The following is an 11,643-nucleotide window of genomic DNA, read 5'->3' on the forward strand; positions in this document are numbered from 1 at the left end:
CTAACATTTTAATTAGGCAGAGAGGTCTAAGAAACACAAATGATTAGAACAGTGAAGTGCTTTACTGTAAGATTACAAAGGGAACTAGAGTATGGGGGAGAATTCTCGTGTTGCACCACTGCGAGATGATTCTTAACAAAACAGTGCTGTTTTCTTTTCAGGACATTCATCGTCAAAGAAATCAGAAAATTCTGTAAATAGTAAGTATCAAGTATTTCTTTCTTTAATAAAAATAGATTCAAGTTATTTGTAGTTTGGATTTTCCATGAATTGTGACTTGCTCTGATATAAATTATTTTTTGTTTTTGTATTACATGAGAAAAAGCATAGAAAGAAGACCAAATGTATATGATTTCTCCCCCAATTTAGAACATTTAAAAGTTTCTTAAGAGCAAAAAAATTTTTTTCAGTGAATACAATAGGTACATATTTTAGTTTTACATTATACAATATGAAGGAAGAAAAACAGGAATGAAGTTGGAATAAGACCTATGGATTTGAAAAGATTGGATCAAACCAGACTGGATTTTATTGAATATTTGCTACAGATTTTAATATTTTTCCTTGCAACATTCCATAAAGTATTCATAATGACTTACAAAACTATATAAAATAAAATAAGATTTTTTTTAAAGGTGAAATCAGAATAATGGAAAAATAAGAGAATAGAAAAGTAAAGCTAAAAGTAATATAGAAAAATGTTTACCAAAAAATCCTGCATAATTGTAAAAGTAGATCACAAATTTATCACTGTTCTTCCTAACAAACCAAAGAAGGAAACTCCCAGTAGAATGATTAATTGTACCCATCTGATAAAGAGAGCTCGCAGGTGTTTAGCTTTTTTTCAGGCAGAGTTTTGTGAACAGAATCTCCTGTGGGTCCATGAGGGGCCATCCATTTGTGATGTAACAAACAGTACCCTCGCATCTCAACAGTAATACAGTGTTGAATTTCTTAAATACTTTGCATAGGCTTAGGGCCTAAGAATAAAGTGTACTTCAACAGCATATCTAATTCATTTTATAATTTCTGGAGTAATTTGATAGAAATTCAGAAATTTAAGATTTCTAGGCTTATTTGGAAATTTATAAACTTAAGAATTTTTTTTTTACACCTGAAACTAATACAATGTTATACATTTGCTATATTTAAATAAAAATCTTTTTAAAAAAGAAATTAAAGAATTATTTTTTTTTCTAATTTTAAAGTAATATATATTTGCTATGGCAAAGTCAGGAAAAATTTTAGTAATTACTCCAAATCCCACCGTTCAAATGTAAACATTAACATTTTAGTATAATTCTTAAGGAAGATTTTTAAGTGTTCAATAATCAGAACTTTTGTACTGAGAAAATAGTCAAATGGAAAATTAAAGATATTTATTGTTTACAAATTTAATGAAGAAGGAATGGAGGCAGCCCTCTAATTTAGGAGTACAACATACTCCTTATAAATTATTTAGTTTATACCAATTTTGTTTTCAGCATATTTGAAGTGTCTTAAAGCACTGACACTTCCTTTCTCACTATGTGAATCCTAATTTATCAGCAAGTCCTTCTCCTAAATTAGATGAAATATAGTGACAGTTTCTAGAACAGGCATGAGACTGGTACACTTATGCTCTCAGAGGATGAAATAGTGTATACACACACACACACACACACACACACACACACACACACACACAGCGTAATACAAGAAATATTATTTTAGTTTATCCATTTCTAACAATACATAGCCAATGAGAGATGTAAAGTCCTATACAATGTAGAAAAAAAATTGTTCTTTTCCAATTCCAATTTTTCATTATTCAAAAGCTTTTTGAGTAAAAGCCTTGATTTATTTATATTCATTCTTTCATTTACTCTTCCTTCTCCCTTCCACTGTCTTCCTCCCAGTCCTCTTGATCTTCCTCCATCTTCCAGAAATAACCCTAAGTCTCCTTACCACTCCTCAGCCAGGTCAAACTTCTGGTAGTAGGGAGGGGCATACCTCATTTTCTGTGTTTTCTTTTTCATAAAAATAAGACTTTTAAATCTTTCTTCTCTCATATTCAGTTTGGGACACTGGCTGTCATTGAGTGGGAATCTTGTTCCCAAGGCTTTATAATTTTATCATCTTTGTATGTAGATTGTTAGAAATACCCTCCTTCCCCGCCTTTTTTTTTTTTTTTTTTGCCATTTTTTTTGTTAGCATTTGTGCCAGAATGGAATCAGTTAGGACCAAAGTTCAGACGTGCATGTTGATTCAAGGATCAAAGTCCAACAGGTAAAAGACTAGAACCACTGTGGCATATCAGGGTTGTTTTATTTTTGTGTTGTGTTTAACTAAGGGACATTCCGTATTGATATTCTATATTGACAAGACAAATTTGTATCAGTTCATTTTTAGACTAAATAATGGTCATTATTGGAAAGGACTTATTTGCTAATGTAATTACTCTGTGGCATAATTTTATTGCCTCCTAATACATTTTTCAGTATTTGATAATTTTTATTTGACTACTACAGGGTGATTCATTGGAAACATGTCTATATTTTGTTATATTTTAAAAATAGAAGTATCTTTATGTTTTTACTGATTCTTAAAGATAAAACATGATCATTGTTTAAAATACAAAAAAAAATTGGAAATTCTTAAAATAGAAAGTAAAAATATCCTAGGCCCACAAGTAATATAATCATTAAATTCGGTTGATTTGCAAACTTATAATACATATGTGTACATACATATACATACATATATAATACTATATTGTATACCTATATATAGGTATATATAATGTAACCATAAATTGGATTATACTATGTATGCTTTCTGTAACTTTTTAAAAATTTGATATAGCATGGATATTTTTCCATGGTAATACATACAGATTATGCTAAGGTGTTTTTTTTTTTTTTTTTTTTTAACAGCTATATAGTTTTTATTTAACTAATCTTAATCCCTAATTGGTAGAGATGTTGGTTGTTTTTTTTTTTTGTTATTATACAACGGACATATAAGTACATATATCTGAGGTACTTATTTATTTCAAGTAAATAATTAAATTCCTAAAAACAGCATGACTGGTCAAAAGGTATATACATTCTAAGCTAATCTATATTGCCAGAATTTTCTCAATAAAAAGTTTACAGAATTTTTACTCCTAACAATGTATGACATGCCTCTTTCTTCACTGGAAAAGGCCTCTTCTCATTAATATAATCAACATTAATTTTTTTAAATGGCTGACAATTTTTTTTCATAGCTGTCCCTACATACTACTTCAGTGCCTGAGGTCTTGATCCTAATATAAATATACTCTCTACAAAAATCTTAACCTGCATGTCTTCTGTTCGATCAATAAAAATAAGAAACTAAATCAAAGACTACCACATATATTGCAAGGGATCATTCCTTTATAAGAGTTAATAGTGGAATTGCTACTTTACCTCAGTGTGACTTAGAGAGATTTTCCATAAGACTTTAAATCCATGGTCTTTTTGCTGAAATTGGTATATCTCAGCTTACTTATTTACTTTTAAAAATAAATTATTGATCTGTAAGAGTGAATTTCCATAAAAGTTGAAGCTAACTTGCAGTTAAATCTGAAGTTAATTTAATTGCATTGGTAGTTCAAAAAGTATTTTAAATATAATACATTAAAAAAAAAATCTCTTTTAAATGAACAGGAAACCCTGATGAGAAAGAAAGTACTTCAGAATCTGAACTTTGGAAGGGCCCATTACCAGAGACTGATGAAAAATCACAGTAAGTTCTTATATTAATAGATAATACATGCCCTTAGGAAGCTATGACTACAGCCATTCTTGATAACAGTTAATGAAAAAACTTATCATCATGAATGACTGTTTAATGCCAAGGACTACATAGCCTGGTAAGATCAGAATTTATCCCCAGCAATCGTTGTCACCATAAACAGCCAACTTGTCTAGCTTCCTCTTGGTGAATAAATCTTTCCTCAGCTCACGTTAACAGAAGACTTTCTGGTTTTTGCTTAGAATCTTTCAAAGAAGGGTTGTTTACTAGCTTCCAGACCGGTCTATCCATGATATTCTATTTATCATAAACCTGTACAGGGGAGCTCCTTGAAGACATATACAGGTGTAAAAGTTGACTTGCCAACACCCAGCTTAGCCTCCAAAGACAACTCAGTGCATGAATTGTTCTGTGTTATGGTTTGGAAGAACTGTCTGGATGTGGCTGGAATGTTATTAGTTCTTGTCATATATTGGGATGTTCACCACTTGAACTTTTATCTGTTAGAAGAGATAAAATAATACCTACTGCATAGAGTTTATTCTGAAGTTTTAATGAAATAAAGAATGTAAAGTACCTTGGTACAATACAACTATAATTGTTCAAATAAATTTTAGTCCCATTTTGTTAGTCCCTCAGCATAATGGTTCATAATAGAAAGAGACTATTAAATCAGTCATAATTCACTAACTTAAGCTGATTATATAACATCTTGCTAATTATATGATATGTTCTCAGTGTACCAGAATTCAAGTATGTTGTAAAGAGGCTTTTTAAACAAAATTATTTTTTTTCTGTGATCTTTAACCTTTTTATTTACTTATTTTAGCCACAGAGTTCCCAAATGTGGTCATTATACATCACATTATTAAAAAGTTATTGCTGTAAATAGAATATTGCTATATCTTAAATTATTGACTAAACTTTCAACCATATAACTTTCTCTTAGATAGCTTTACAGCTGAACATGGCAGAATAGATCTTATCTTTTTAGGCAATAAAGATACATGAGTAAATCCTAAGAAGGCTTTCATAATCCAAAACTCTTTGTGACCTTATAAAAACTTGACGTTGATCAAGTACTGAACATCTGAGTCCACACAGAGATTCAGCTAATTTTATATATTTATATTCTTAGAACAACTTTAAAAATTCTACTACATTTTGCTGTCATGCTAGGGAAGAGGGACTGTAGCATGGGGAATGCCAAAATGCAGATAATTCTTAAATCAACTTTATCTGATTCTGTAATTAAATTGTTTCTTAGTTTAAACGTGGTCGTGATGGCTTTATGCATTCACAATTATTTAAGACCAAATGATGGAATTCCATTGTGAATCTCTGATCTAAAAGAGTGTTGTCTAAAGAGACTGATAGACTGAATTTTTTCAGCTTGATTCCCTGTTCCCAGAAGGAAGAAAAGCAACATTGCATATATTTAATCCTTACAGCAACTCTATGAGGATATGTAATGTTCTCCATTTTACAGAAAAGGAAACTGAGGCAAGAGAAGTTAAGTAACTTGCTCACCCGGCTAATAAGTGACAGAGCTAGGACTTAAACACCTGTCTGACTTGAAAACCTGTGCCATTTCCACTGTATCACTCTGACTCCTAGCACTAATATTTATTTAATACTTACTTTGCAGTTTTCATAGTATTTTAACACATTATAATATAATATCTCCTTTCAGAGTTCTGTTCTTTGTTTTAGACATAATTTTTACTTGCTACAATTACATAATTTCTATTCTCTTAGTAATAAAAACTTGCGGCCTAAGCATATTTTTCCCACTTCTAGGAGTAAGATTTATATTTTTCCTTAAAATAGTTTCTTTTTTATTTATTTCTCTATCAGGCTATAATTTGATATGAGAATTAACAGAGAAATTATAAAGATAACTGGAAAAGTAAAGGAAAGCAATGACATTTTACAGAGTACATCAAAGTAAAATCTTAGGTCATAAATACATTTAGGGAGAGATTCCAACATACAAAACATTTTAACTTTAATCAGTGTGGGTAAAGTTATGATTATTATAGAAGCTAAGAATTACTTGATGGCTGAATTATGAAATAGGTTGATATATGCAGCAAATATGTTGATTTAAAATATTTTTAATCTCATATAATGCGTCACCTAGTAATTTTTTTCTCTAATAGTCGATTTTAATCAATATATGTACTTTTTCTTTAAATAGGGAAGAAGAATTTGATGAGTATTTTCAAGATTTATTTCTGTGACTTGGAAGAGAAAAGCCTACATTCCTTAATGTGAAAGTACACTTTGAAACTCTTTAAAAAGTTTTATCTTCAAGTTGCAGCTTGAGTGGTTTGTCTTGGGAAATAAAAATTCGGCCACTCTCAAGATGTCAGATGCTTTGGAAGTTCATTAGTTGTGTTGGAGCTACTTTTCCCCATCTTTCAGTTACTTACCTACAACTGTGTTCCTGCAGCTCCTAGATGATGGAGGGAGCTAGTACAGTGTACAGAGATTCCATTGTTCCTTTATTTCGTAGCATTTTTTTTTTCACTGATTCACATTTCTCTTCCCTTGCCTCAATTAGTTAAAATTATAAAGTAGATTAAGTATATCATCAATTTTTTTCCTTTGATATACTGACATCTTCTTGTGAGCACCTATTTTCCCAATAACAACCAATTCCAACCTCCTTTTTTTTTTTTTTTTTACCTTTCTCTTACTTCTTACCCCTACCACTTAAAGGAGTTTGTTAGACTCAAATTTGACTTTCCAGTATGTGGGTCATTTATTATAGAGTAAATTAATACCACAGGGAGCCAAATGAGCTCTAAAACAGGATGTGTTCACAAAAGTTGACTCTCCAACAGAGCTTATGCAATAAGATAATTTAAAGGCATAATATCATTTGCATAGAGCTTATCTCAAATATAGTTATGCAAATATGGATATACTTACATGCAGGGATATATTATAAAATGTTACTTCTTAACTCAGGGTCCATACCCCCAAGAGGTCTAAGCACTCCTAGAATATGTGTACATGTTTGTGGCTATATTTGGTTTTTTTTGGGAAAGGGTTCATAGTTTTCATTTAATTTTCTAAAAGATTTATTGATTTCATTTTGAAGGGTAAAAACCCACTTTTATAAAGAGCAAAGAGGTGCATAGAGGAGAAGATGCATGATTTTTAAATGGTTAGTATCAGAGATTTTCTTTTTATTAAATTATTATTAATTCCATAACTATTTTTCAGGCTTCTGTTATGTGTAAGTCATTGTGCTGGACATTGCTACAAAGGAACTGTCTAGGAAGTAATTATACAATCTTTCTAAACTATCAGAAAACAATAAATCAGTGTTGGTTTATTAATGTTAAACATTGTTTGAAAGCCTCATCATTTCTTAAATAAATTGTTTTTTTTACCTAATTACTTACAGTGAATAAAAAAGACTCTTGATATCTGAGGAAAAAATGTTTGAATGTTCAGCAGCAAAACTGATAATTAACAATGGAATATATGTAGCTAAATTTTTATGATAAAATATAGTTTAGTAGTCATCAGAAAATAAATGCAAAATTAAATGTTGACTAGGAAGACTACAGATATTCTTTTTAAAATAGATTCATATATTTGGAATTGCAGGTGTTTATGGACATCAAATTCATATGCTTTATGGACATCAAGTTCATTTATAAATTTAGATCATTACATATAATCACACTTACTTCATTCATACACAGCGACAGATCATGGGAGTCATAATTTTTAAGGAGTATTTGAAAAGGCCTCAGTATGTTGAGTTGAAAGATTAAATCTCCAACAGACCTATTTCAAACCTGGCTATAGTGCAGGCAGTGTTGTTCAGTGGACCACTGGTTTGGGATATGAAGTATTTGTTCTTAACTAAAGTCCTTATTTTTGGAAATGCCCCACAATTTGCTTTCTAGTAAATGTGGAGGGGAAGTTGTTTGAGCTGACTGATATTTTGGGGTCAAAAATTACATAAAGGTAAAGGAACGGATTTTTTATGCAGTTTCTAAAATAATCCTAGAAGTAGAGTTTCAGAATTATTTTAAATAATAGAAATAAGGTATACAAATACTACTTACCCAAGATGATGACTTAAATAGGCAACACTCATTGGGTGTATATATTGAGTGAGTTTTTTCCTCCCTAAAAATATTTTATTATAGACATTCTTCATTCATACCTGTTTGATATGTGCAATCTATTCAAAATACTTTTCTCGTTTACCAAGGACCTACCTATATCAGGCATTCTCTAGGTGCCAAGATAGAGCTATGAACAAAACAGACAAAACAGACAAAATCTTTCATGTTATGGACCTTATATTCTAAAGTGAGAGCAGCAATCAGGATTCTAAGTACTTAACTTGTAGAAATATAACAAATGGTGACATTTCTTTGCTGCTTAAAATTAATACCTCCTGTATAACAAAACATTTGAGGTTCATAGGTCATCATTCAATTCATTGTAATTTAGATATCTTTTGACAAAAAAAAAACCATGGTGTAATTTTTGTTACTTGGTCTGTTTCCTAATTTGGTCTGTGTTTATAGATAAGTAAATGACGAAATCTTAAATTTTTCTGATGTCCAGACACACACCATGTAGTAGAAGTATTCTGTTGTCTTTATTTTTTCTTGACAAGTCAACATATAGAATGCCTAGTAGAGCATTCTAGTAACTATTTTTTTTTAAAGTAACTTCTGTCGAAGTCCTTTGAAATGGTTTTTGATAGTGAAGTTCTTACATACTCAAGTCACACGCTGCTTAACAATGTATGATGTTAGCTGATTTAACTTGCATTGGGATTATACAGATAATGTCTTATAAAGTGATAATTCTTTCACTAAGAAGAATAGTTCTGAATATTAAAAATTTCTTAGTTACACATCAAATAATTGATTTCAGACTTATGGAGAGGGGTGGGCATAGGATAAAGACATACTTTATAAGCTAAAAGCGGTGTGGTCTTTACCATTCCATTATCAAGGATAAAAAGTAAAGGAAAGGGATGATACGCATTTCAGATGGAATAACATTTGACATCCTTTTTCTTTGTTTTCTATATAGCATTTACATATTTATACATTCTATACTGTATTTACTCTTAAGACATGTTGATTTTTAGTTCAGGAAGGGACTTGAAGTATAAATCACAATTAATGTTAATGAACTGAATTGTGTCACACGTTGAAGTTCAGTAGACATATGTTGAAATTCAAATCCCCAGTACCTCCGAATGTGACTGTATTTAGAGATAGGGCATGGAAGGAGGTAAGTTAGGTAAAATAAGGTCATATGAGTGGGCCCTAATTCAATATATGTCCTTATGAGAAGAGATTAGGACACAGACACACAGAGGGAAGACCATGTAAAGACACAGGGAGAAGACTGTCATCTACAAACCAAGGAGAGAGGCCTCACAAGAAACCAGCCCTGCCAAAATCTTGATCTTGGACTTCCAGCCTCCAGAAAGTAAGAAAATAAATTTCTGTTGTTTAAGCCACCCGATCTGTGGTATTTTGTTATGGTAGCCCTAGCAAATGAATCTAATTAATAAGAACTTGAGTATATGTGCTGCCAAAGTAAGCACAATAAGAACTTTAAAAAAAAGAATTGGTGATCAGTTTCAGGATTATATATTTTTAATTTAAAACGAATTGGCACCAAAAAAAAAAAAATTCACCCATTTTCACCTTAGTTTGCACTTTTGTTGAACTTTATTTTACCCTTGGGGTTTTCAGGTTAGAAATATATTTTTTCTTGATAGTCACAAGAGAGATGTGCCACAACTGAAACTCCTTTTACTCTGCTGGTTGATGGTTTGCTGAATAAAATTTGCTGCAGTTTTAAAAAATATTTTCTGTTTTTCTTCAAAAGTGCAAACAATATTTGACATTTATGCCAACTGGATTACATTACAACATTAGACAAGTTTTGGACTTTTTGTCATCACCATCTCCTGAATCTTCTGTAGCTAGTAAAAAGGAAAAACATGATATTGGAAATCAGTGGATATATAGTATTTTTATTCAAACATATTAGCATCAACTTTATAGCCTAATAGTTTTAACTTACAGCAGATATTAAAGATTTGACCATTTAAAAACTTGAATTCATGCTCAGAACCATTCCATCTAAAAAATAGAATCTAATAAATGATTAGCCAGTTACAGCATCTGTTTCTCAAAGAGAACCAGTGTACTACACAATCTGGGAATCTGAGTTGTTGCTTTGTGCCAGGCACAAAGCTTGTTGCCTGGAGATGTGATGTTCCTAGTTCACAGAGACTTCTCAGTGTAGTAGGAAAAAATTTCAGTAGTAATTTTTTATGCACATATAGAAGATCCATGTCCAATACAGTGGATACTAAAAAAATGTCAGGAGCCACTTTAAGGACCTGATATTCTGTTTATAAAATTGAGATAAAGATAAAATTTAATTGTGTTAAGAAATAACCTGCTTTCACTTGCTCAGTAAAATACCACTTTTGTCATCTTTTTGAAGTGCAAATTAGATTTTATCTCTCTCCTATTTAAATCCCTTTAATGACTTTCCATTACTCTTCTGGAGGACAAATCCTTAGCAAGGCATTCAAGGCAACACACTATCTGGCAGAGCTGCCTACATTACCAGCTTCATCTGGTACTTTGCCTTCTCTCTCTCTAGACTTCAGCTACACCACTCTAAGTTCTTCAGTTGCACCAAGCTTATTACCTCTTCAAGTCCTTTGTACATATTCTGTTCCTTCCCAACCCCTACTCTTTGCTTAGCCAAAGACTACTGTGTGTAGTGTTTAGAATAATCATCCTTCTTCAGGAAAGCCTTCCCCTCTGCCCCACGTGTACACCTCATGTCACCTCTCTATTATATAGTTAGATAACCAATTATTCATTTATGGTTTAATATACAGCTCCCTCCCAGATGGTAAGATCTGTGAAGTAAGAACCCCATGTTCCCTAGGACCTAACACAGAAGGCCTTGTACCAAATAGACACCTGATAAGTATGTAAGTGAATGGATTTCAAGGAGTCAGAAACTTCTATTTTTATTCTGTTAAAAGACAACCTTAACCTTTTAAGCAAAATACTTTCTTCCTCTATGAAGTCTGTATGAACATAATAGAACCTTCTAAAAGAAATGTATCTTCCATTTTATAAGGCCTTTCCACATAGAGATGATTTCTTTATCAAACTATAAGAATTTCCTACAAAACCTTTTTTTTGAGTGCTGAACTCTCAAGACAAAATATGAAGCCATCACATTAGCATTCCACTTTAAAGATGACATTTTGAGACATCTGTTGAACTAGTGGTTGATCTGAGCATCTTAACAGAGGCTTTCCGAAGATGTTAATCCATTTCCCATTTGCCCCAAGAATACTTGCCAGCAGCATGCTTGCAACTGCAGTGTTTACCCCCAGATAACTCACGGATTATAGTCCTAACCGTACCCCCAAAGTTTGCCACAAAATATTTCGCGTTTGTTATTTCGTTTGTCTCTAGTATATTGATAGTCTTTGGAAACAAATAACATCATTCTATTTATAGCATTCTGGTTTTAGTAGTGGTATTTCTATTTACAAAATACAGTAATTCTTGGTCGCTAAAAATGTCAAATCCTAGAAAACATAGCATTCCTACTTGCGATGTTAACATCGTTCTCAAACAGTTAGCCAAAGATTTGTTTGGTGAATCCAATTTATGTACACATTTCTGTTACATTAGGCTGAGAGACAAGTTCCATTTAGAAATAACTCCAAGAACAGTTTTTATATTTTATTTTCACACTGAGAACCAGTCAGATTTGCTTCAGCCTCAAAGAGCGTGTTTATATGAAATTAATGCTGGCAGCGAGCTGCATTTTTTTTTT

The 11,643-nt window shown here is 31.7% G+C and overlaps 2 protein-coding genes across 6 annotated transcripts in view; one reads left to right on the forward strand and one right to left on the reverse strand.

Moving 5' to 3' along the window:
• LOC105293067 (protein FRA10AC1) overlaps window positions 1-7,119 on the forward strand; it is a 27,963-nt gene extending 20,844 nt beyond the window's left edge. For all 5 annotated transcript variants that reach the window (XR_002780740.1, XM_011361548.2, XM_023531432.1 and 2 more), the window contains 2 exons: window positions 3,675-3,753; window positions 5,963-7,119. Coding sequence is in view for 4 of the 5 variants with exons in the window: in XM_011361548.2 (XP_011359850.1) it covers window positions 3,675-3,753; window positions 5,963-6,005 (122 nt within the window). In the remaining variant the exon portion in view is untranslated. The remainder of the gene's footprint in view (window positions 1-3,674; window positions 3,754-5,962) is intronic.
• A 2,472-nt stretch (window positions 7,120-9,591) lies between these two features.
• Window positions 9,592-11,643, reverse strand: part of PDE6C (phosphodiesterase 6C) — a 39,926-nt gene continuing 37,874 nt past the window's right edge. The window contains exon 21 of the mRNA XM_023531435.1: window positions 9,592-9,748. Coding sequence (XP_023387203.1) covers window positions 9,690-9,748 — 59 coding nt within the window. The 3' untranslated portion in view covers window positions 9,592-9,689. The remainder of the gene's footprint in view (window positions 9,749-11,643) is intronic.

Source organism: Pteropus vampyrus, unplaced genomic scaffold (genome assembly GCF_000151845.1).
Source record: "Pteropus vampyrus isolate Shadow unplaced genomic scaffold, Pvam_2.0 Scaffold68, whole genome shotgun sequence".
Taxonomy (NCBI): domain Eukaryota; kingdom Metazoa; phylum Chordata; class Mammalia; order Chiroptera; family Pteropodidae; genus Pteropus; species Pteropus vampyrus.